Genomic DNA, 26,945 nt, shown 5'->3' on the forward strand with positions numbered 1-26,945 from the left:
CATATGTATGTACATACACCTAAAAGGAGAGCAGATACACAGTCAGACATTCCTCTGGATTAGCTTTAGCATTAGCAATTCACTACATCTTCAGGTGGAGACACAATTATCAGCCCGACTATAAAAACGTCTTTTTAGACCTGAGAGAAAGGTTTGTTAACATCTACAAAGCAGCAGAAGATCTACAAGTTCATCAAAGAGCTTCATGCTAAAGAGCTGCTGTGAGAGGTTTTTATCAAGAAGCTCAAAGAGAGTCAATCAGAGCCAGACTGTCAGAGACAGGAACAGAAACATGTGGAAAGAAAACTATTGAGAGATGAGTCTGAAGAGCCGAGAACAGCTGCAGAGACACTAGTGAAGGATTTAACCAGGTCTGGACCTGAAGAGTCAGAGAAGACCGTTACTAGAGTCCTGCACAGGAATGGACTGCAGAGAAGACACCTCCAAACTAGACTGAAGTCTGCTAGAGACCACCTGGAGACAGAGCACACAGACTGAAGTCTGCTAGAGACCACCTGGAGACAGACCACAGACTGAAGTCTGCTAGAGACCACCTGGAGACAGAGCACACAGACTGAAGTCTGCTAGAGACCACCTGGAGACAGAGCACAGACTGAAGTCTGCTAGAGACCACCTGGAGACAGAGCACACAGACTGAAGTCTGCTAGAGACCACCTGGAGACAGAGCACACAGACTGGAAGTCCTTTGGTCAGATGAAGCTGAACTAGAGCTCTGTGCTCAGAGAGATGTTGTCTTCATGTGGAGACAGAAAGGAGAGGCTAGAACCCAAAGAACAGGCTTCATACAGTCAGACATGGTGGTGCCAGTATGATGCTGTGAGGAGGACTCAGTCAGTCTGGAGCTGTGGATCCTGTCAGGGTGGAAGAATCATGAAACAAGAAGTCTGTCTGAACATCTGAAAGAAACCCTGAAGCAGTCTGCAGTCAGACTGGGTCTGGGTCCTGGTTTTCTCTCCAACATGATGACAGATGAAGCAAACGTCTCTTCTAGTGAAGAACTAGCTCCAGGAGAGCAAAGGGTTAATGACTGACAAAGACCTGACTGAAATCTGATGGAAGGTCTGTGGAGTGGACTAAAGACCAGGGTCCATGCAGGAGACCATCAGGTCTGGAGAAGCCTGAGAGATTCACCACAGAAGAAGAATGGACCAGGACTCCTCAGGAGACTCAGACTTCCTGAAAACTCCACCAACAGACTGCAGACTGTCATCACACACAGAGGACACACAGCTGACCGTCAGCATCGTTCTGAGCTCGTTTCTGTGAAATGTTGTAAACGTCCAAAATAAAACTCATCTGTTTGGAAATGTGGGAAAATATTCGAAAAAGAACATTTTGATCGGTGGGCTGATCATTTTGTCTCCAACTGTAACTAACAAATAGAAACATGTACATTTTGCATTATTACAGCTTATAAGAATAAAACTACATGTATGATACAAAAACTCTGTTGAACGTAAACACCGTGTTGTTGCTATGTAACAAGGCCATTGAACGTGTTTGTGTGTAGAAATCTCATTAAACACATGTAAACTCTAGATCAGGAGTATTGACATTCAACAAGAAAAACAATCATCAGACAGACACGTAGCTTTTACAGTCTAGTGCTCCAGATGTGCGCTCATGCACTGTGCAACATGTTGTGTGTGGACGGTAACGCCGGTGTGTTCACTGTCATCATGGCGACGGCAGTGCTGAGTCAGAAACAAGTTTAGGGTGAAAGAAAGATGTTAGTGTAACAATTCAGAAAGAGAATTCTTCTTCTGTGCTTGCAAAACATCATAAACTGAGCGCGCTGCAGCTGGTTTGTAGCGTCGCATTAGCTTTTAGCTTCTGGTGATCGTATTCAGGCTTCAAACATCATAAAGTGGTGTTAGTGAGGATGATCCTGCTGAACTACACCTGTGAGGATCATTAACTTTTATGTATTTTCTGCAATAATCCAGAGGACAGCGGAGGAATCCTATCGGCTGTTTGTAGAAGGAGAACTGGCTGCTTGGGAAGCTCGTTTTCTTTCATGAGCAGGTAAAAATATGAGCAAACCACTGCAGGGAGCAGCAGAGCAGGAGGATTCAAGACTTACAGTATGAGAGGGCTGACTTTTGTGTTGTTGTGTAATGCGAGCGCATTTTAAAAGGGGATAAACAGTGAGAAAGATGTGGAGGAGGAGCCCCAAAGCATCAACACAAAATCTGACCTCTGCTTCCACCAAATCAGTGTCGCAGTGAAGGAATGTGTGGGCCGCCGTGAATTAACGAGTGAACCCTGACTGTACAGACGTAGGCCCCGCGGTTCAGCGCACTCAGGATGACATCTGAAAACAGCGAAGGTCTGAGCCGTCAGCCCGGCTGCTCCCTCAGACGGTGGACACAGTGCTGGGTGTGTGTGTGTTGAGTGTGTGTGCGAGCGTCTGTGAGCCCGGCGGTTCTTTGGGACTGGATTTGTCCAGGACGGATATCTGGGTGATGGTGCTGCTTTCTGTGAAGAGCGTGCGCCGCCGTTTACTGTAGGTCAGGTAGCTCTGAGTCTGCCACTTCCAGAAGCGCTTCTTCAGCTCCGCCTGCACCTGAGAGCACACACACACACACACATTTAAAAACTTTATTTACAGCATTTTAACCACATTTATTATATAAAAGAAAAGAAGAGATTATTTCATCAGAGCTCTTCATTTCAGAGCTCTTTTTGAACTCACACAGCTTTTTCCACTGGTCTGGTGGACATCAACAGTCCTACTTCAGTGAAAGTCTTAAGTACTTTTAAACATACTTAAAGTATTAAAAGTAAAAGTGTTCACACAGTGAGCTGTCTCTTGATATCTAGGTGGAGCCATGTGTGTGAGTGCAGGTGTAGCTCCTGGTGGTACTTCTGCCTCTACAGATGTCTCTACTCGTAACTCCCTCGGTGATGCTTCCCTGTCTGTTACATCAGCTACAGTCCGACAAGGGAGCCACAGATTTTGTTTTATGATTAGAGATCAGAAAGTCTCTGACTCAATTAGAAGCAGTAAAATATTCACCAGACAGCTGAATCAAATGCAAAATTAGGAGGAGGTGGCGGAGGAGGGGGTGGAGGAGGTGGAGGGCTTAGTGGTCGTCAGTCTGATATTTAGAATGAAGTGAAAGTATCTTACCTCACCGTTCAGGAAACAGTAGAGCAGGGCCACAACGAATCCCTTTAAAGCATAAAGACATTAGCATAGAAAAGATTTAAATGTTCGTTCTGTATATTTGGGTCTTTGTTTTACCTGGAAGGATCCCAGTCCGAGCTCTATGAAGATCCGAGCCTCCACTCCTGTGTTCTCCGGCAGGAAGGCAAACACCATGTAGTGCATCCCGAACAGAGGGATGAGCAGCAGTGTGGATTTGGCCAGTCTCCTGCACACACACACACACACACATTGCGATGTTTGCTCGTCCTGTGTGTCCTCATGTGTCACATTTATGTCGTCTTACTTGAAGTGACTGGTGTCGTTGCCTCCGACACCAGGAGACCTCAGCTTCTGCACCAGAATACGGATCACGTTGATGAAGATGATGAAGTTCACCTAAACACAGGTGGAGAAGTGAGAGACACTTTAAAACACATCTTGTCGTTGACTGTTAGGGGGACTTGACCTGGAGTCAGTGTTATGACAATAAACTGAAGCAACTAGCGCCGCGTGAAGACACACACATAAAACACAAACATACAGCTGAGCTCAGAACCTGGAGGCAAACAATGAAACACACAAGAAACCAGGAAGAACACTGATTGATCCGCGCTGTCCGCTGTCTGTCTGAATGAATCAACTGTCCTTCTGCTGATGTTGAACACCGGATATGTCTGCAGCAGCAGCAGCCGCCACCGCCGCCATTGTGTCAAAACACTGGACATATAGAAGACTGATGACTCATATAATCCCCCGATATCTCCCACTGAGAGCGCTCTGTACTCACCAGCAGTGAGGCAGTTATTGGAGCTTTTATGATCCACCAGATGAAGGCCACATCTGTGTCATCCCAGCACCTGAGACGCACAACAGGCACTAATGAAATAAACACAACAATCCCGAGGCTGCGACATCACGTGTCACACACGCTCCTCATCCCTCAGTGAGTGAGTCTTAATGTCATCATGAAAACACATAACGAGGTTATGCTAATTAGCACAGATGAATCTAAATTAATGAGAATGTTGATAATCTTCAAGATTGTAGTCCAATAATTTCAGCCCCTTCCATTTGATTACATCCTAGAAAGGACAGGAGCTGTTACCATGGTAACCAAGACCGAAACGATGCAGTTTTCTGGCTTAAACCTAACCAAGACTTAGACTGACTGACTGACTGACCACCAGGCTTTTTATGGACAGAAAAAAGTAAGTAAAAACAAAATGAATTGTCTCCTATTGTGGGCTTCCTTTCAGCAGCCTGTGGTGGCTGAGAACTGACTCTGCTGGTGCCAATTAAAGCTGACAGAAAGGTGCTTCCTGTGGCTTCATGTATGTGATGCTGATATCTTTACCATGTGATGACATTTTTACATTTTTGAGCAGCCACTCACCCCCTGTTGTCATAGAAGTTTCGGGTGAGGATCCACACCGTTATGATGGTGGTTGGGAGACCTGTGAGACACAAACAGCAGCATCAGCAGAGGGTCTGAGAGGAGGTCTGAGCAGACGTGCTGCGGCTCTACCCACCCCAGCCGATCAGAATGTACCACCAGAAGTATTTCTTCTGGAAGACGAAGGTGAGGGCGAGCAGTGTCTGCAGGTACATCCCCTCCACCAGCAGCCAGAAGTAGTTTGCCAGGATGCTGAACTGGAAGAAGGCCACGGCTGATTTACAGGACGCCTGCAGGGCAACAGGAGACATCAGGTTACTGAGTGTGGCTCGTGTCACTAGAGGGGCGGGCGCTGTTTCTGTGTCGCACATCTGAAGCTGTGGGTGTGTGCTTTAAGTATAGGTCTCATCCTCCTGTGGTGGGCAGGGGTTCTGGAAAGGTTCATGTCTGAAACCTTGATTGATTGGAGCTGGAAGCTGGAAGCTTGTCCAGGCAGAGGGGAGTCTGGGCGTCCCTGCTTAGACTGCTGCCCCTGATAAACGTAGATGGATGGATGGAATTATTTCATGGCTTTATTGATTTTCACTCCTAATATTCAAATAGAGGGGAGAGGTCATCTTCAGACCAAAGCAGCTGATGCTGCTGATGTTGCCGTAGAAGTAGCATTAGCTAACATTAGCTACATACATGACTTTAGGGAATGGAACGATACGATGTGTTTAAATATTTCTGCATTATTTTAATGTTTAATTTTGACTCAAAGGGCTTCCACACCTGGCAACAATCTGAAAACCTCTTTAGACCTGGAAGCACTTTTATAAAGTCCATGAATCTCTTGTTTGTCTGCTTTTAGCTCTGTTTTGGTTTCCTCCAGCCTCTGTCTCTTTAGCCTGATTGACGACCCACTTTTGTTACTAGCCAGCTGCTGACTGGTGAAACAGCATATCACTGATTAAAATATTGTATTGCTTATTTGATCACTACTGTACTCTATTCTAGTGTCATATTCCTGTCATGGCTCCGATCAGTGTCTCTGCCTCACTTCCTCTCTGAGTCACAGCGATGTGCTGATGCTCGTCCCTTGTCGACACACTAAAGTGACACTCAGCGTCCCTCCAGGCGGCTTCATCAGCAGTAACACGGGAAGAGAAACCCTCGTCATTAATGCTCTCAGCCTCTCTTCACTCGGGCAGAATAAACTGGTTGCTGCTTACGCACTTTCTGAGTCAACGTCTACAAAACTCTCATTCTGTAGCTGTTAGTAGCTGCGACTCATCTCTGATATATTTCCGAGGTATGACGTCCTGTTTTTCTTCTTTCGTGGTGTTCTGCAGCTTGTTTTTCTCCTGTAAAACAGGTAAATATAGACCCGCTGATGCACACTCACCGTAGACATGAAGCAGTGATCCAGGTTTTCATCCGAGAAAAGGACGCCATCTTTGATGAAGACGGCGCTGGCTCTCAGGATGAAGGACACAAACAGGTTGATGTGGATGTAGTTTCTGGTGCAGTGAAACTTCCTGCAATGCATGGAGGTTTTTTTTATTTGGACGAAGTTTTACAGAGATTTGTGTTTCACAGGAAGCTTTAACGATACCTGAAGACAGTGAAGACAAAGATAGCGGATATGAGTGAGATGAGGGAGGTGGCGTAGCCGGCGGTGTACACCTGTTTGAAGTTGGAGAAATATGTCGTCTGAAATGTGAGAAAGCGAGCAGAACACTTGTTAGTCTCTTCAGCATGTCCACACGGCACAAAACCTCCAAATCAGAAGTGGATGATTAATGGCTACCTCTGACTCTCTCTCTTCAGCCTCTGCAAACTCGCAGGCCTCCTCGTAGGACGGGTAGAGCTCGGACCACCCCTCTGCAGTGCAGTTTCTATAGATGAACCCTAGAAGGATACAAAGCAGGCAATCCTGTTCAGTCAGCTACTGAACGTGAAGAATTTAGAGATCTGACCATCAACTGTGAGGCGAGGGAGGCCAGCAGAAGAATGGAGGCGGACAGATGCACCATATAGACCCACCGCTCTCACAGCAGTGACTAATCTACTTAATAAAATACTCTTTAATTGTTTTTTAATTCAGTAAGAAGTTTATGTTCATTTACAGGAAAAGATGAATTACATGTATATCTTTATTATGTGGCATTAAATGTAAGAGACGCTCGCACTCTGAAGACACAAACAGTCACATCAAGGCATCAAAGGTCAAACCTCATCATGAAAGTAAAGTAAAAACAGAGAATGACCCCAGAGAAAACACATGACAGAGCTATGCTAAGATGCTTGTCTAATAAGCTTCAGCGTAAGCTGCTTTAAAAACATCATGATACTATTACAGTTGATCCTTTACAGGGTGAAGAGGCAGGTCATCCAGAACATCTGGATAATACTAAGGTAAGCAGAGAGTGAAAATAACACCAGCGCCGGCTCCTGGAGAGAGTCAGGGGTTCATACTTGTGGCATCTTAATAGCAGATGAAGGGCACTTGACCAAACACCCATATGTAACAAGATGAGTGGGCATTAAATAACACACCACCAAAATGACATGCAGAGTGCCTGGAAGTGGGACTCATACATTGTTAAGTGATGCCAGGCTGCACAGCATGTCACACATGAAGGTCAGAGGTCATCACATTCACTGCACAGAGGCTCCAACAGGCGCTTTGTTTTCTTATTTGTCCTCATTAACAGTCTGTCTGCAGGCAAAGAGAAGCTTCTCCCTGTGCAGCATGAAGGACCTGACTGGCATTATCAAAGCCCGACCTCCACCCGATCCAGCACCTCTGGGATGAACCGGAACACTGACCTCAACAACCTCAGCGGCGTTGTGGTCAGCATTCACTGGAAGCACTATTACAAACAGGTGAGTGCAGTAAAGAGTGTTTGAATGTAGGTAATGATCTAAAGCTCAGTATACCCAGTCTGAGCTGTGCTACATGTTACGCACACAAGCCGGATGGCGTCTGATGTTGATGTTCATATAATCTGCCTCACGGTATAACCGACACTCTGCTGGATCATCGGAGTGATTCCCCCTTCCCCTCTTTATGCAGACGCTGCCACTGGAACACATGCGTACACATGAGCACAGATGTTGTGCTACTTTCTCAGATGTGAAGTAACACCACAGCTCTTCATTAGGATTCAATGGGTCGCACTAAAAAACTCCATCTGCCTGTTAATGATGTAATGTAGCTGGAGACGCACCTCCTGTGAAGAGGACACGTGACAAACACACGTGAAGGCGACGTGCAGCACATGCTGAGGGTCACGGAGAGTTTACCACCTCAAACCCTCCTCTGCAGAATCAGAAGCCCCTGTTCATGATCCTTTCTTCTTTTTGTTTATTAACCACAGATTTGGTGTGGCCTAAATCTGGCCCACTTCAGCGCTCTTATGGCGTGGAATGACAGCACTCAGGTGGTCCACACCTCTTTGTCTAATCTGAGCCACAAGCAGGCCGGATCATAGCCAGTCCTCCACCGAAATAAACCAAATAAACCACAACTGGCCCAGATCTGGTCTTGAGGCTCACATGGATTTCATCAGGGCCAGATGAAGGCTGGTGCTAAAGCCAGACGGGTGCATGCCAGCTGTGCTGTGTTTCCTCTTTAGCTGATCTAACAGGCTGGAGTTGGCTTATGATGCTGTGCTTTGGTCTTATCCCAGACTCTTCTGTTGTACCATGCTGGGTTGAAGTCCTCTTTTAATGAGACCTGGATGTGCTCACGAATACCTTCTTCTAATTATGAAACACAGAAGCTCATAGCACACACAACATTAGCTCCACAGGTTGAGAGACATGAACTCTTTGTCCTAAAACAACAACAGGCGGCATGTGTCGAGCAGCGTTCGCTTAAGAAAACTAACATTCACTATAACATCTATTGACTTTATTTATGTAATTGCCATCAATGAGAATCTTCTGTTTCTTTGCCAGGATGTAGACCAGATGTTTCAGCCAATTATCCAGCCTGAGCCAAGCAGCAGATTCCACCGATAATAATAACTGTCTTCTACTTTTGCTGCGTGTCCAATTTAAGCTGTGAAAACAACGTCTTCCAGAACCCTAAGTGGTGCACTTTGACAGCTAGCTTAATTAGTCGTTGTGCTATAGCTGCAGCATGCTGGATCCCTCCGACTGCTGGATTTTGGAGAGTGTCTGAGCTCTGAAGTTTGAGAAATCTCTATTTATGACAGCCAATGCATCATTGAAATCTGTTGAGTTTGTTCTCCGTCCATGGCCTGGAGTCAGACTGACGATGTGTAGCAGTTAGGATGCACATGAGGTCACCAGGTATCCAGCAGGAGTCTGTGTTTATGCAGTGTACAGTGAACAGCTCTCGGCTCCACGCTGTGAAAACGCCTCAGCGCCGCAGAGCGAGAGTGTGGGGGTTTGAGTCGTGGGCGGATTAACCGATATCCAGCCGCATTAGCCTGGGTGTAAGTCGGCGTGCAGAGCCTGCAGGCCTGCAGAATGCCTGGATGTGAATGGAGGTTGAAGGCCGGGCCTCCGGGGAAGCTGCTGCTGAAGCTAACGCTGCTGTTCTTAACAAGCAGCGCCAACTCCTTCCTCAAGCGGTTGGCTCTTACATTTAACTCTTTGATTTTCCAATTCATTATTTTCTCTGCGTGTAACCTCCCTTTGGAAATGCTGGATCAGCCCCATAGATACAGCGCGGTGGTGGAGGAGAAGGTCCAATGGGGTCCAGCAACGCGCTAGCACTGAGTTATGAGGTCGTCAACGGCAACCTCCGCCTCCTGATCGTTCCACGCAGAGTGTACGCTTAACTTCTGCTCGCAAGCTTTGTGCATCATTTCTACGCCCAGCAGCCCACGTACTGCTGAGACCATTTCAGCGCCTCTCACTGACATGATAGAACAGCTTAGGTAAAACTCGTCATCACCCATCCTCCCTAAACCAACACCCCCGATCCCTCAATACACAACATTCAGAGAAACATCCGACAACAGGAACCCCCCGACACGCTGGAATGACTGATGGGGATCATGTGACACCAACAGTGGTCCTCTCACCTTCTCTGGGGAATTCCAAACCTTTGTTAGAGATCACCACGTCATTCCAATGTTATTTACTGTAACTTGAGCTTTAATAATGTTATTGATGAAGCTAAACTTAAACAGACTAACCACTCGAGGGGAATGCATTATTGCATGGAATCATCCTCTCTGTCCTGTCTCCCTCTTCTTCTCTCTCTCTCTCTCTCCTTCATCCTCTCTGTCCTGTCTCCCTCTTCTTCTCCTCTCTCTCCTTCATCCTCTCTGTCCTGTCTCCCTCTTCTTCTCCTCTCTCTCCTTCATCCTCTCTGTCCTGTCTCCCTCTTCTTCTCCTCTCTCTCTCTCCTTCATCCTCTCTGTCCTGTCTCCCTCTTCTCCTCTCTCTGTCCTTCATCCTCTCTGTCCTGTCTCCCTCTTCTTCTCCTCCTCTACCCGGCCGACTGTCAGCACGAAGGTTTTCCTTATGAGTCGGGTCCTGTTCAAGGTTTCTTCTTGTTAAAGGGAGTTTTTCCTGACACTGTTGATGTTAATGGGGTTCAGGCTCTGGGTCTCTGTGAAAAGCTTTGAGACAATTCTGACTGTAAAATGTGCTATATAAATAAAACTGAATTGAATAAACTACTTTTCACTGTATGTACACGTGTTGTATTTTTGTACACTGCTGTCTGTTAATGACAACACAGATTTTTCTGTCATCGTTCATGTCTCAGATCCATTTTTCCACGTCTGTCTGTATTTGTTGCTACATATGAGAGAGTGTGAGTGCATTTTGTTTTCTTTAGACCAGCTGGAGGAGACAGGGGTCTGCAGAAGGCGGGGGTCACATAAACAGTCCGGATAGCGCCGCCCTCTGCAGCCTCCTTCACATGGCGCAGCACGTAGAAAAGCTGGTCCTGAGAGATCTCTAAATATACTTAATGGCTTGCTGAGCTGTAAACGTAGAGATGGATGAAATGAGGCGCTGCACTTCATCATGCTGCTAAGTTTCAGAAGCTTGTTCTACAAACAAAGGTGAACGTGGGCGTAGAGCAGTGACGGACAGCATGCAGGAAGCTGGAGGATAAAAACACCAGTGTGGCTGTGGGCAGGATTATTAATCACCTCTCTGCTTTACATGGAGCTGGTGTGAGCTGTTCTGCTGCCCCAGGATAAAAAGTGCAAGCAGCCAAAAGTAACACAAACACAAACTCTTCATTATCAGGACGTACAGTCAGTGTCCCCAAAATGTCAGCCTCTGATATCATAATCCAAATTTTACGAGTTACCTTGGTTATTCTCAAACAGCTGGGAGACGTTGGCACATGAGACGCTGACCACCTGTCCCACCTCTGCACGAGACCAGCAGCGGATGTCGTCCCAAACTGTGGGGCACCCTGAAACAGCAGCACAGCATGTACCAGACATCAGTCAGAGTTACATGAAGAGTTAATGGGGTAGAGAGATGTGAGGATGGACTGAATACAGTCAGACATATGTTGGTCCAAGAGAAACATTATGTACCACTATCAGCAGCTGTAACGTCTGCACTCCAGAACGATCCAGGCTTTATTCATCCTGGAGTCCCAGAGGACATTTACAAACTGTAGGTTATAAATATGAACAACTATATAACTCTATATAAACAGAAGCAATTGTTGAACTTTGAGTTTCCGTATGTTCCCATCAGTAAACAATCAGTATGAATCAGATGAAAACTGTGATATTTAATCAAACCACTTCATTCTAGTTTTTAAAATATATTTTTTAAAAACTACAAACAAACAAATGTTGACAAAAACGAAAACAAAAACCTATAATACTGCAAATTATAGGTTTTTGGGCTCTTTTTCGGCACCTGTTGCCATGGTGAATCGTGTTATCGGGGATCTATTGATGATGCCTTGTTTATAGTCGCGCTTGTTTACTCCATTGAACCACCGCAGATCAGCTGCAGTCAAACCGGAAACTCCGAGTTTTTGGATCTCAGGGTGAATCAACTTAGAGTTGACATATAAACTTAACCCTTGTTGAACCTAATGAAACGGGCCCCAGTTAAACCACAGCTTCTGTTGTGACGGAGCAGCTAGCATGGAGCTGTTAGCTAGGGTGGAGGAAAGGTGTAAAATAAAGTTCGATTTATTGATTATAAAGCAGCGTGAGGAGAAGGTCGATAACTTAGAGAGACACAGCAGGCAGGACGAAGAGCTAAGTTCAATCCAAACGTCAGTTTTTTACCGAACTTTCCAGAGTGTTAGCTGCGAGCTAATTAGCTAACTTAACGGTTAACGATATAAAAGAGATAATAACTAGCTTAGAGTGTAAACACGAGCATGTTATGTGTAATTCTTTCTGTTAAATTTGAGATTTTAATACATTTATTGGTTCCTCCTGAAAATGTCACTTATTGTATTGTTAGTTTTTTATTACGTTTGTTTTGTTTCTGTTTAAACGGTGGTGACACGCTAAAGGAATTATTGTTAATAATAGGTGATATCTGACCAAAATGAATTGCTTTGCCTTGACGTGTAAATCCTTTAGTTAATACTAACATTTAATAATTATTAATAACTCCTGTCACAGTGTGCTGGAGAATAGTTGAAATCAATAATATAAGGAACCAAGAAGCTGCTTGTTCATGTTGAATTGATCTTTTTTTCCAGACTGGACGGTGCTGATAAAGCTGATCGCCTCCTGGAGGTTTAACCCCTTCGTTATCATCACCTTCAGTCATCGTATTCCACCTCCACCTTCCATTGGCTTCATCTTCGGAGTCAGGATGGCCCCTTCTCTTGTCACAGATGGAGGTAGGAATTCAGGCACTTAACAAAACAGGCAGTAATATACAGCCACAGGTTAAAATGAGATCCAGCCGTCTGAAGACTAAACTCCTGCACACAATTAAAAGCAATCAATGTCCAAAGGTTTAATCATAAAAAAAACTGCTTCAGACAGCATAACGGTCAAGTTACAGCACGCGCTCTGTTGGGTAGCGACAATACAGACTTGATTAGAAGGATTTCTGTTTGTGTCTGATCTGATTACAGACGGAGCAGCGTGTCCTCCCCTTCCTAATGCAGAGCACTTAAAATTCTTCCAGCGACTGACTTGTACGACCTTGAACGCCTCCTGGTCCTACAGTACCTATTGGTTGGCTGTATAGAAAGTCAGTCCTCTGATGTCATCTTTCAAGGGGTTTCCCCCGGTCTGGGAAAGTGAAGGGGGCGTTTGAGTCGGTGACGTCCTCAGCCCTCCTCTCTGCCCGTGCTTCGTCCGTGATGCTTCTCTCACATGGCTGACTAGCTGCAAGGAGGAGGAAGAGGAGGAGGAGGTGATGATGGTGGGGATGAGAGAGCAGTAATGAGGAGCCCGTCTCTCTGCCACCACCACGCCTCGTACATCAAAGCTCCTCGGCCCGGTGTCAATTAAAACAGCAGTGCAGACACACCAGCACTCATTCATAATAAAACACAGCTTTTGGCTGCTGCTGGAGGTTCTCCTGCCAGAGCCGCGCTGAAGCAAACATCTCGCTGTGAATTTCTTCTTTACAGCGTGGCCTTTGTTTGTACGCACACACAAAGTGCAGCAAATGACATGTTCATATAACCTCCGCTGCATTGACTGATTATTAGGTTGTTGTTGTCGTAAATGTCCTAATGGCCCTCCATGTAATGGACAGCCACTAGAGACAGCGGGTACAAATGGACACGCAGCTCTTGTTGGAGTCTGTGTGTGAGAGAGGCTCCATAGGTGCCAGTGAAGTCCCTTCATTAGACACTAATTAAAGCACCGCTGGTGACATTCTGGCAGGATTATACAATGGATGAATAGGCTGTTGCTTCGCATCAGGTATTAATGGCTGCACTTTTTTGTGCTGTTAACAGTAAGGGTGCAGAACACAAAGCCGGCAGTGGATTCCTTCACCGGAGCCGCAGCAGGACTGATGGTCCTTATGACAGGCTGTTACATAACGAGCATGTGTTTACTTTAACAGAGCTGCAACCAAACAGAACAAACGGTGTGTGTAGATCTGTGTTTGATTCTGCTGCAGAGGTTTTGGAGCTGTCGATGTTTTAGTCACACCAGATATATCTAAATGTTATGTTTGCAGCTGCTACTAGAGATTTGTTTTAATCAGTAAAAACTACTTCAATCCTGCTAGTTTACTATTTTAATTATTCTAAACTTACCATCAAAGCTATGAAACAAGACAAAGTTTTAGATGGTGGTTTGGCTGTGCAGATAAAAGTTAAAAGTAAAAGAAGTGCTTAACGTTGGCATCCAATTTCAAACCTCGAAACACACGCATCCAGGAAGTGATGTTGGAAACAGGCTGTCAGTAATGATGGATTACACCTGTTGGCAGGTTTTTATCTGTCTGGGCGTGGCAGTGTATGCAGACAGCTTGTGATCTGAGACTGCACACACCCTTACATCTGCATAACCTTCAGCCAGATAAATATCAATGCAAATTCACCCGCTGTATGTCATGAATGGAGCAATTATCATCAGAGTCCCACTGTATTCACAGTACCAGGCTGTAAATATGTTCATTTCTGTTTTAAAGTTGAATATTTCAACTAGGGCTGTAATCTCCCAGTCGACTGGTCGATTTATTAGTCGATACGTTCTGGCTCGACCAAAATTCTGATTGGTCGACTTTTTGTAGCGTTAATTTTATCAGGAGGACTGTACCAAGTGCTAATGGGGGTGTTTTCGTTGCACCCGTTTCACAGGTAACAGTCGATCTTTGAACACCCTCCTTGTTTTCACTACTTTGGTTTAGCCCGACCCACCAGAGACAGATAGACTGAAGAGTACCAGGCCCGGTGGTTTCAACATGGGGGTCGGTGGAAATTAACTCACTTTTGGAGGCGGCCTTCAGTGGCCATTAGAAGAACTGCGGTTTTAAGCTGCAACCGTCTGCTTTACCTTTTTCTAATCTAGGCTGTCCTACCCCGACTAGCACTACCATTACAGACCACCAGAGGGATCTTAGTTATTTTTCTTTGCTGATAGCATTTTTTCATTCGTACACAAATTACAGAAAGGTCAAACCGATCCTGAAGATGACTTTACTGCAATAAGGATATAAGGCCCAGCTGCCATCTAATTTAACTTATTAGATTATCTTTCTCTCTGAGCGCTGGAGCAAGTTATTAAGAAAGGTTTGTCATTGTAGAGGACGGCATGACGAGAGAAGAGAGTTAGGTTCACCAGACGTCAGACTAAACGGATGTCTTGCATTTTATCTGTCCTCTGGCTACACCTCTGTTCCTCACCCTCCCCTGCATTTTGGGAGTTTAATAATACAGACCATGAACTTTGCTGCTTCTGTAATATTGTTACAATATTATATTACATGTGGTGAGGGAGAAGCAGGGTGGGACACAGGAGAGACTGCTGAGACATCTGCACTCAGACTTTCCTCCTCAGATCCAGACTATAAATGAAACTTCTGTGCGGTGACAGTGTTTTCCCTCGAGATGTGGAGTGCTGTGTGCACACCAGTGGTGTAAACTCAAATAATGTGGTGGCCACAGGTCGAGTTGTTGTCTCCACCAGGGTCCACTTGAAGTTTGCATAATGTTTAGTGAATGGCTGAAATCATGTTTCATTCATGGACAGACGTCTGCAGGGAGCAGCAGGATGATCAGCTCTGCTCTCCATTCATGTGTTCCTGACGGGAACGCCGCCAGCTTTCATTTGTTTAGAGGTGCTCTGAACTACTTTTGCGTCATGCTACTTTTAAATCTGTTGAGACTTTAAAATGAAGAACGTTCACGGTTTGGAGTGTCAGTTGCGTCACAGACTTTGTCGGGCAAGGTCTGCACCAGTCTGCACTAACCGGGGACAGTCGCATGTGTAAATCTGTTAGTGTGTGAGGGGAACAGACGTGACCCGACCTCAGTTGCAGTCGATCAAAACATTTGTCGAGCTGAGTCTCGACTCAGTCGGGTAGCTTAACTGATCACTGACCCAAACATGCGTCGCCGACAACCAATAACAAAGAGAGGGTGGGACACAGGAAGTAGTGGGAAATCAAAACGACGATTGACTCTTCTGAGCAGATAGCTGCACAGACCGTGGCAGCAGCGAGCCGACTGTCATCAGTGTTGGTTTACTTCTTCTTCCCCCTTATCCTTTTTCTTCTTCTTTGTTGAGTTTGTTGGTGTTTGGCAAATTGATGCATCACTGCAAACAACTGGTGTGTTTAAACTGTGGCCATCACCAGACTTTAATGCCTTGATTTGACATGTCATAGTGTCTTTGATCCCTCATTGGTTTCAGTGTGTGTGTAAAGTGTTTGAGACCCCCCCCCCCCCACAGTCATCGTGCAGATATTGGACTTTTAATTCACTAATAGTCCTTGAATGTGTCATGAGCCTGTGTTCTGATCGTTGTTTGGTATTCATTTTGCTTGTCATTTTTACATTATTTACCATATTCCTTCCTCTTATTTATTATTATTTAGCATTTTCTTTCCTCTCTCTCCTTTCTGTCAGCTTCTTTCTTCTCTTCCCCTCCTGTCCTTTCTGCTGTCCTTCCTCCCTCCTGTTCTCTGGTGCGCTTTGTAGTCCTGTGTTCCCCGTTTCTTCCTGTTGTGTTTCTACTTCCTCCTGTTTTCCCGCCTCTGTGATTACCTGCTCCTCCCTCATTGTTTCCACCTGTGTCTTGTCTTCCTCTTCCTTTTAAGCCCTATGTTCTCCTTTGTCCTTGTCGGATCATTGTTTGCTGTTCCTGCGTTGTGGTTCTCCTGTCGTTTCGTCCTCCCTTCCCTCCTTTGGATTATTCATGGTTAGGTTTGTTTGTTTCTTTGTTTTATTTTTCGTTTATTAGTCCAAGTCTTTGTCTTAGTTTAATCTTAGTTCCTAGTCTTCAGATGAAGATTGTTTGAGTTTACCTTGGCTTTTGAATAAAGCTCGCCTTCAGTTGCCTGAACTTCACCTGCATTTGGGTCCTCCTTTTACACCGCACATAACAGAATGCATCGTCTGTATGTTTCCTTTAGAATACAAAAGCAAACCTAAACTGAAAATGGTGACAGTTCAACACAACAAGAACACTTTGTTCTACAAAATAACAGATTATGTAATAATATCAAAAATTCTGCACTCCTCAGTACAACTCGGAGAAACTCAGGAAGCGTTGGTCTGATCTGCAGGTTTGTGTTTTAGATCCAAAATAAAACATCTGTATTTTTTCTCACTGAAAAATCCTCCACTTTGTTTGCACCTGAGAATGTGGACTTTCACAGGTCACTGTTCGTTTTCCTAAATGACATTTAAAGCAAATATCACAAAGCAGTTTTTCCCCCACCCATACACTACTTTGCTTTTTATTTTTAGTACCCTATATTTATACTCTTATGCATGCTATGCTGTCTGTTCCTATGTTGTTGCTACTGGATACCTGAATTTCCCTTCGGGCGTCAATAAAGTACCCATGCACCTTCCCACCCACCCAGGAAACAAAAAAAATAATTTATTTAAGTAATACTGCATCGTCTACAGTTGCATAAATCCAAGGAGACCTTTCTAACAATCTGTGGACATTGAATGAATGATCAATGAGACGCTGATCATTATTCAATTTAATGTTGTGTTTACCTTCCACCTTTGGTATTCCATATATGCTAATTAGTTCTGAAAATGACACCTGTGGATAACCACAGAAATACAAAGAGGGCAGGAGGGTCACGGTGTGTAATGATCTGTGGAAATGCCAAGAGTGGAGTGTGAAAGCTGAGCGGAAACAAGCGCTCACACACACAGACACACACACACAAATTGATGATGCTGCCTGTAGCTCATTGTGAGTCTAATTAATCTGGGTATCTGTTAAAAAACGAGGAAGTCTGTTGACCCTGTTTCTCAGTTTATTTCTTCCTTGCCTCTCTCTGTCACTGACTCTCCATGTCTCTGCACTGATGGTGCTTCCTGTGGGACTGGAGGTGTGAAGGTAATTAACCTGAAGAAGGCAAGATGTCTGCCCTCTCTGGACAGTTATTGACAGTCGCTAGGAAGAGAAAAGGGAAAAATCTGAGCGTGTTTGGTTCAGTTTTGTTACCATTACAGCTACAAATGATGGAAAATTCTACATGTACTTATACAGTAGTCTCTAGCTTTTTTTGCAGGCTTTTAAAACGTCTTCATAATTTCTAAATTACTGTTTCATGAGCCATGTCGCCCTTTACCACCTCTTTATCCTGCCCATCTGTTCATCCCACACTCACATCTGATGAGCTTCCTCATTGTTTAACATGATGCATCAGACTGAAAGGATTTGGAAATGAATCCGCTGAATTATAACTCCACCTATTAACCTCCATATAACACACATTCATGAAGTAAACACACGTCCAGATTTGATTTAACAACAAAACACTGATGCTGAAGGATTCCTGCGCTCACTGAACATCTCACATATTGTATTAGGGATTGAGCCTGGCTTCTTTAAAGTGAATATAAACCCAGCGTGTCTGTGCATAATTTCGTTATTGCCGGCCCTGCTGAGATAAATGAAAATAATTTTTTTGTGCAAGAATCACTAATTGGGTTTAGTCATTTGAACATTTGTATGTAAGACATAATCCTGAGCTACTTTCCTGCACAAATTTGCTCAGTTTGACAAAATACCAAACATTTACATTTTTAAAATGCCATTTTGCCCAATGGTGTGTATGTCAGCTAGCTTACCAAGTGCTGTGCTAAGAAATAATTAAGGGATTGGAGTTTAAAAAATACCAGAATTTGAGCAGGTACCTGTTTATCTCCAAAACTGGAACGCTAGCTTACTGCTCTGGCCAAAATTCTTTAGCCATTACTGAAACCATTCAGCAGTGACAGGCTGTATGGACTTGATAAGGTAAGATGTGTAAACTGGGAAACACTTGTGATATATTGTAAAACCCACCTGGGACGTACCTGCTGCTGTCTCACTGACGGAACAGAAACAGAGCAGTAATTCATGTTATGAGCGTCACCTGTCTTGTTTTTTATTGTTTTATTGAGCTTCAGTCCTGAGATGAATGTAGTAAACTCTCCCAGAATAAGCACACCTATTGACCTACAAGCCCTCAGGTTGTCTCTGTGTAAAACATGACTGAACATTTATGAGTCTAGAGCTCATTAAAGAAGTTTTAATGTCAATGTGAGCTAAAGTAGTGCTCTGGATTTTTTATAGGCATCATATTTGACACTTGGCAAGTTTTTTTTTTAGGTTTGAGTTTTAGTTTAGAAAGAAGACAGAAATAAAAGCATGCAGATTCCACAGCCTTGTGCAAGTGACCTAATGATCCTTGTGCAACCAGGACAGACTTGTGCAGGTGAGAGTAACTGACAAGGTGAACAAATATGATTACAGTCAGGAGGGATTAGGTGTATGTAGCACAGGTGCTTCCACACCTTGAAAGCACTCAGTCTGATTTCATACTTTCTACACTGTGTAGCCACCTTGAGAAGAACCTGGTAGTACTGGTAGTTGTCTTTGTGTTTAAATGTGTAGTGAATGCCTCGTTTTGATTGACAGAAGTGAATGAATGTGTGTTTGGTCGGCTGGTTAGGCCTCTCGGGAATCCTCACTGAGTCCGTGATGTGACCATTTGTCCCTACAGACAGTGCCATTCCACCTGAAGGAACGTGAAGCACCTCAGTCTGTGTTTGGTGCAGACATGAAAAAGCTCATACCTGCCTGTTCAAATGCTAATTGTCATGTCTTTGGATGATCAGAGGAAAAAGTGGCAAACGATGCAATTAATTCTGAGCGGCACCAGCTGCGGCGTGCACAGACGGCCGGTCCCACTGGCTGTCTTACAGAGTGTGTAGCGTTCATAACAAGCTTTTCAAGGTGGAGAGAGAGGAGCTCACCCAGCCAGAATGACCCCATCACATCCTGAAAACACTTCACAACAAGGAGAATTCGTTTTTCAGGTGCAATCAACACACTTTGAGGCAGCGTGAAGCGCAGTCCTCCTGAAGGACGAGCTGTTCCAGAGGAGGATAAAGGAAAAATCTCCTGATACAGATCCAGATATTACACAGAGCCAGGCCACGTAGCCCAATCAGGTCTCTTTAATCCAGTCATCTCCTCACCTGATTAGTTCCTTTTATTGTTTTGTCTGCTCTGACAAATGACAGATGCTAATTTGATAACAGGAAGCAAACAAGCTCGCTGAGCTTTTGATTAAAGAGAAGCGATCATCTGGCACAGGAAGCCAGTCAGCAGGTTCACATTCAGGTGCGGCTTACAGGTAGTTCAAGGCAATTTACCACGTAAACGACAGAGTAGTTCAGTGGCCAAGATATTTATTAATCGTCTATGTTGAAAGAGCAATTAAGTCTGTGAATGGAGGAGCTCGAGGGAGGTCCAGGTCGTCCCCAGGTTAGTTTAACCCCTTCTAAAACGGAGCTGTCGCCAGTGACAGAAATTGACATACGCTGTTCAAACTACCGTAGCTCTGGTTATGTTCGCACTATTGAAAAAATCTCACCGCATTCTGAAAGCTGAGATTACACCACATCACATTCATTACGGTAATGACCACATTGCGTGTGTGCCAGGGGCTAGAGTTTTATGGAGCGTAGGAGAGTTGATGTAAAATAGTTGTAATCTCAAAAGTCTTGTTGATGAACATTTCTAGTTGTTTATTAAGAGAAATTTGATGAAAATTCAAATTTGTTTCCGTTAATCCAACAAATATGTGCCAGCTTTTGAAAGTTTCATCAAGAAAAACAGGCAAAATAATGAATACAAAGAACGTTTTCTGACAGAATTATTAAGAAAGAAGGTGAACTGTTATAATTATAGTAGTGAAAGGGTTAACACTATAACATATGCATGGACACTCCTTCCTTTTCTATATTCCACACTTTTATGTGGAACTGTTGTTTTTTGGAGGAAAGGTTACAAATATATTTTTGAGTTAATCAGATCCTTGCAAAACATAAAGCTACACCCATCTATTGTCTCGCCATTTTTTATTTTACACTCCTACTGTTTCTACTAACAGTCCTTTCAGGTATTTGACATGCCACAGTTCTTCTCATATGTACACGACTCAAGCCTTTTTGTTTTTTGCCTCAAGACGTACGTTTAAAAACATCCTTTCTGCCAAAGAGAGGGTACAGAATGGCTGATAGGTGAAGTGCGCTTACACAGCTACAGACCACATGCTGTGCAAGTAAAAAGCACTCAGAAGAGAGATAACAGCTCTCATGCAGCTCCTAGCTGTGCTCTTCATGTTTTATATCGATTAATAAATGAGATTTTGAGAGCGTTTTTGTCTTATATTGGATTGAATTTAAATTCCACTATTCACTGAGAAGTCAGGCTGCATGTGGTGGTCATTGTCCTTTAACCAGGAACCTCCGCACAGTAATCAGTTCCCTCGCTGATGTTTGCTGTTGAACGCCTTTCTCTGAGGAGGATGATGATGGCAAAAAGTGACCCTTCAGCCAATAGTTATCTTCTTTGTGTGAATCCACTGTGCCTAGCCAGTGCATGATATTTGCTATTTGGCATTTTGGATCAGGTAAAATTCATAGTTCACTCAAACCTTTAGAAGGTTATAAAATGACTTCACCTCTGATGGTCTTACATGAAGCTAGATAAAGCCTTTTTAAGTCTAATGTGTTGCTTAAGTCTCTCTAAATAGACTTCATTTCCAGAGGAGCTGTCATGGCTAAGAAAAGCTTAAATCCAGAATATTGTTAATCCATCATAGTTAAAGTCAGCAAAAGAACTTCCTGGGACACCTGGCCATCGTTACAGGCTTACAGGCTAAAGGGTTATGGGTTTTAAATGATTCACTGAAGTGGTGCACTTCATTCTTAGACGTAGGATTTAGTGAATCTTAACATCTACAGCGACGATGCTTCGATCCTTCCAGTGGATTCAGTTCTTTTCATATTACTGGCCGGTTCCATGTACGTACACTTTTACTATTATTATACTCACTGATAAGATGATCTCCTGTCCTGACTGTACAATGGAGATTTAATGTCCAAGAATCTTCAAAAGTGTTTAAAAGAATTGCCTCATTTAGGCATATTTAAGTCATACATGAATACATAAATTGTGAAAGTGTCCATTTTATTTTATTAGGCTAAAACTACATGACTTTAGATTTACTGGCAGTCAATGGCATCTATATGTGAGGAGATGTTTTTAAATGCTGGGACCTTTACGCCCTCTTATCAATTCACGTCAACATCTTTTTGTTCCTCTTGTCCATTTGGCTTTACAGTGGTCTGGTGTCATCTGATATGTTGCTTAGTATGTGCAAGAGTGTAGGTGTTTTTCTGATGTCATGATAGTTGCCTCGTTGTTGTCATGATGAAAACCCTGACAGTGATCATGCAGCAGCTGGGTGTCAGCATTAGTGCAGAACAGCATTTTCATTTTTTCAAGCTCTTATTGAAAATCTTATTGAGTCACCTCAAACATGACGCTCATATTTATTAAGTCAGAAATACGGGAGATGTCCTGCCTGATTTAAACCTGCTGTTTCTCCCCACCCGCAGACTCACCTGTCCTGGCAGAGTGGTTGTTCTCCTCCTGTTTGAGGATCTGGTTGCACTCATCCTGAGCCTTCATGTGCTGAACCACCAGAGCGCAGTCTGGGTGGATGGCCTCAGTCTGAAAAGAAAATGAAAATGAAAACGTGCCTTCAGTAGGATTTTAGCACATGTTGAACCTCCACTGGAGTTCAGCAAATTCAGGGCAAAGTAACTGACTGGTGAATATTCGTAGTATCGTCTCATCTCATGTAGAAGACTCTGTTTATTCAGACGGGTGAATGACTTTATACTGAACAGATTAGAATTCATCTGTGATAAACAGACAGATTACCTCTCCTCTCCCTTTTGGATTTTTGTCAGACTCAGGTTAGATTTTTCAGCTGAACGTAGTGATCACTCTGGGGTCAATCCCTCCGTCCACATTAAAATATTTCTGCCTGTGGGTCTGCCTGTGAGCTTTGCTCAGCGCTCATCTTTGCCTCATCGCCCCCCTGCAGTGAAGACGTGGAGGATGTTGTAGGTCTCCTCCGGAGACGAACCTCTGCACGTTAATCAGCACCCCAGACAACAGAAACGTGGGTGTGTTTGACGGCTTCCTGACATCAACTGTCAAGGCTCCTCTGTGTCTCACTGCCTTTCATGGCGTCTTGGGAATGTGAGGAGGAGGAAGCAACCGTTAATTATCTGAGATGATGTGTAATTACCTAGCTGGACGTGGCGTGTATACAATCATGTCATAGATTGAGAGAAATTATGTCTCAGGCTGTTTTTTAGTGCTGGATGTGTTCGTTCTTGTTGTATCGAACGCCTGCTTGTTTGACAGATGGAGACACTGCAGGTCAGTGTGACCTTTGACCCTGTGCTCTGGCAGCGCTGCAGGGCCCAGGGCCCATGAGCTGAGATGCTTCCTGCTAATAGACTGAAACATTTTTTACCCTGCAGTTGTCAAATCGTCAATCTCTGTGTATCTGAAACGTGTGAATGTGTTCGTTATGCAGTCCCAATAAAATATGTAGTCTTTTGTACGACTCTCTGCAGCTCAGTGTTTCCAGCCTCTTGACCCCTTTTGACAGCCTCTCTGTCTCCAGTCGATCCTTTCCCTGTATTTGGACACATCATTTGAATAACGACACTCTGTGAGGACTGCAGGTAGCTTTGTCAAAACACAGAACATCCAGCAGCTGTCGGGTGGGTGGATGAACCCCACGTGTTGAGGTCAAACTTATACTGTAAAGGTAATTTATACATGTTTTTTTTTTAACTTTTTTACAGAAGAGGTGAGAAATCTAAGGTCTAGCCAAGCTAAAACATAAAACCTATGCTCAAGTTTGCATAATTAAGTCTTGACTGCATCAGTTGACAGGTGGATGTCGGTTCTCATGGCCGGTGTGATTATTCCTACATGACTGCCTTCCTCCCTCAGCACTACCTCTATGCCTGTATTTGTTGATAGGTGAGATGTGCGACTTCACTAGTTATCGAATTTATGATTAAAATCAGCTTTGTCATTAGCTGCACTGCTTATTACACAAAATACTGCAGAATGTGCCTGATATGACCTCTAAACGGTGGTGTCATTGTGCTTCAGGTGTTCATTGTTTAGTTCAGTACTCAGGGAGGAGACAATAAAATAGTCAAATAAGAAAACACATTTTGAAAATCGCCCCCTAAAAGACACAGGTGCTGGATTTAGCTCATCGTTTACAGCTGATAGATTCATCCCAACATCCCATCGACTTGTTCATTTTAGGTTTAAATAGAGCATTAGCAGCAGCAATGAGCGGTTGATTGAATCAAACTGGGGTGAGTAAAAGAAAGCAGGCAGTAAAGTCTCCACCTTACAGCTCTGTGGCTTTATACGGTAAACTCTCAATAACACAATAAAAATAAATAAAAGTGGCATGAATAATGATGGTCTAAAAGCTCTCTCTTATCTAATACCGTCATAAATAAACCTTTTATACAGTTTACAGTACAAACATTTCCACATTCATTTCAGCCGGGTGGCCTGTAAACTCCTCCATCACTAATAGTTTATACCTACAGGAGACGCGCGGCAGTGCAGCCTCGCCATGACAGAAGACAGTGCCACCATATCTGCTTGTAGGTCTATGGAAAGAAACCGCTTTTATAAGCAAGATAGCAGCACGATGTTCTGTCTTATAGTGTGTACGACAACCTGGAGTAACTCCTGTGATGAGCAGCAGAGTCTGCTGGATCTGTTCCTAACTTCAATAGATGCAGAATAATAAACCCCGACTGTGTGTGTGTGTGTGAGAGTGTGCACTTTAATTTTTTGTAACCCGGGCTCCTTGAATGGCAGCAGTTTTCACTGCTGCAGTGTCAATTAAATTCAATAATTCAATCTTATGGAAGATCACAGATCGCCTCCAGACCGAGCCGCCATCACTTCACATTCACCGTGTTACAAAGGACAGGTGATCACCAGGTCTCCAAGGTCATTAATGTGTGTTTGTGTGTGTGTGTGTGTTATTGGCCCTGTCAGGTTTTCAGTCTAATGTGTAATCAAATCCTTAATTTTTGTGTGATGACGTACAGCTACATCAGCTCCCCTCAGTCTCCCCGGTGCAGGTTTCCTGTATGATAAATGTCGTCAGCTTAGCACATGAGACTGGAAACGGAGGCCTGGCTGAGTCCAAACATATGATAATAATAATAATAATAACAGCCCATCCTCATTGTGTGTGTGAGTGTGAACCAAGTTTAGTCTGAAAGGTAACTTGAAGTGAGGTGAAAATTTAGAGCAACATCAGCCTCGATATATAAAGATGTGTCTGATGGATTTTGTGGTTTTATCGTGGTTCAGAATTAGAATCTCATTTCATACCTTTAAATTGCACCTTCTACACATCCCCAGTTGAATCTTATTAAACTTGCTTATCATTAAATCAATATGTAATTGTCATTACATTAAATTTGTTGAAAAACATTTCAGAGTCGATCAGCTCAGGAGTTTCTGTGAAATTGGATTCTTTTTTTCAAATTAAATCTCTTCAGGCTCCTACAGAAGCTGCGTTACTGTCTTTCACCATTTCCCCCCAAAATCAATGGACCACCTTCCCTCTAGACAAAAAACACAGCCACCCAAAGGGCACTCACTGGATGCAAGAAAACATTACAGCGCATTTCCTCATTGTGACCTTCTAGCTGCAGCAACCTGTGGCCTCTACAATTGATTTTTAAGGTTTCCAGCTTGTTTTTAAGGCAGAGACAGAGACTGGCCTCAGGCTGGAGACGGACAGAGCTCAGTGGGGCCATTTCTGATGTCACGGCTCAGGAAATTAGAGCTGAACTGTCATGATGTAAATATGTTGACTGAACATTTGACACGATTTTATACTTCCGCTCTTTAACATATTTTAACACCTACAGGGCAGTAAACATGTTCATTTCTGCTGTAAAGGTGGAGGTCTATGTGGACTGACTCGCCTTTAGAGCCAGGTGTAAGTGGTTAAATTAGCTTCACAGCTTTTTCTACTGCCCTCAAGTGGCTATAAAGATCCATTACTGCAGCTTCACCCCTTTCCTGCCCTTGCAAATTGTCCAAATATGTCTTTCAGCTGTTTTTGTTTTGATGTAAAGAAAGGTCGTCTTGATCATGTGGGTACCACAGAACCTGTGCTGTCTCTCAAAAAGCAGCAGAAGTGTAAACATGGATGCCTGTGCAGTAAGTCACTCTGCCCACAATCACTTTGGAGGCAATTACAGTGATCCAGCAGGTCAATACTTGACGACTGGTGACCATCTAGACGTCATCAACAGAAAAAGATCTATAAGAGAGGATAGAGAAGCACCCTGAGACCTGATAACAATCAAAAGCTGTGTCTCGGGGGTAAAATGGTCAATAAAGGAAGGGGACAGCTCGGGATCATTTACAGTCAAAGACCTGCATCAGTCCTCAGGTTAACCCACACCATCCTCATCATCATCATCATCATCACAGTGAAGAGAGAAAGAAATGGCTTCTGAATACAGCAGGGATAAAATGGAATAGTGAATTGTCAAACCAACATATTCACACACACAGAGCAGATATTAATGCTTTCTCTTTGCAGCTGCCGGTCTACAGCCACAAGGCAGCACAGTCAAGCCAGGGTCCAGTGTTAATGGAGCCACAGGAGACGGACTGGATCCATTCTTTTCATTTATTTGAGTTTTATTTCATGTCTCTCTCTCTCTCTCTCTCTCTCTCTGTGTGTGTGTCTATATCACCAGCTGCTCCTGCTGAAATATACAGTATATTTAAAGAGGTGACACGCCAAAGGCAGAAGTAAACCATATAACCATCAGAGCAAATTAGATGAAAATTGATAACTGAACCTGACATATGATGATGTCACACTGCTGGAGTCAAATCTGTCATTTATCAGGTAATTATGACCCACACTCATAAAGACGTGATGACGGCTGTCTGCAGATCTGCACATCTGTCACAGATAACCTGCTCTGTGTGCGCCTTTATTCATGAACCCTCCAATATTCTCATGTTTTAGGCTCTTTGCTGGCCTCTAAATGATCTTCACGAACAATTAAATGTAATAATAACTTACACAAATGTGCATCAACAAATTTAAAAAAAGCTATCGTTGTTGACAAATAAATGTGTTTTTATATGTATATTTCTTAACATAAAACTAATTTCCGAAATAAAATCTGTGCACTCACCGTTTCCCAGCCCGCCAGCTGCAGGAACAGAACCATGTGAAGTAATGCGCTGCTCCGTTTCAGCCGCGAACTGCTGGAGAGGAGCTCACTGTGCGTGGACATCATTCAGGATTATTTTTTTTTTTAGACTTTGAAAAGTGCGCACATAAAGGTCCAGGGATCAGAATCAG

General features: G+C 43.7%; 1 protein-coding gene across 1 annotated transcript; it reads right to left on the reverse strand.

The window, feature by feature from the left end:
• Positions 1-1,044: 1,044 nt before the first annotated feature.
• On the reverse strand, positions 1,045-26,945 carry ghrhrb (growth hormone releasing hormone receptor b). The gene is made up of 13 exons (XM_028403411.1): positions 26,776-26,945; positions 22,099-22,207; positions 10,858-10,965; positions 6,358-6,458; positions 6,163-6,260; positions 5,953-6,085; positions 4,702-4,855; positions 4,566-4,626; positions 3,960-4,029; positions 3,477-3,568; positions 3,269-3,398; positions 3,155-3,196; positions 1,045-2,587 (listed from the first exon to the last, which is right to left on the reverse strand). Exons 1-13 carry the CDS (start codon positions 26,878-26,880, stop codon positions 2,378-2,380), a joined length of 1,413 nt encoding a protein of 470 aa, XP_028259212.1. The 5' UTR covers positions 26,881-26,945; the 3' UTR covers positions 1,045-2,377.

The sequence above is a fragment of the Parambassis ranga genome, chromosome 4 (assembly GCF_900634625.1).
Source record: "Parambassis ranga chromosome 4, fParRan2.1, whole genome shotgun sequence".
Taxonomy (NCBI): domain Eukaryota; kingdom Metazoa; phylum Chordata; class Actinopteri; family Ambassidae; genus Parambassis; species Parambassis ranga.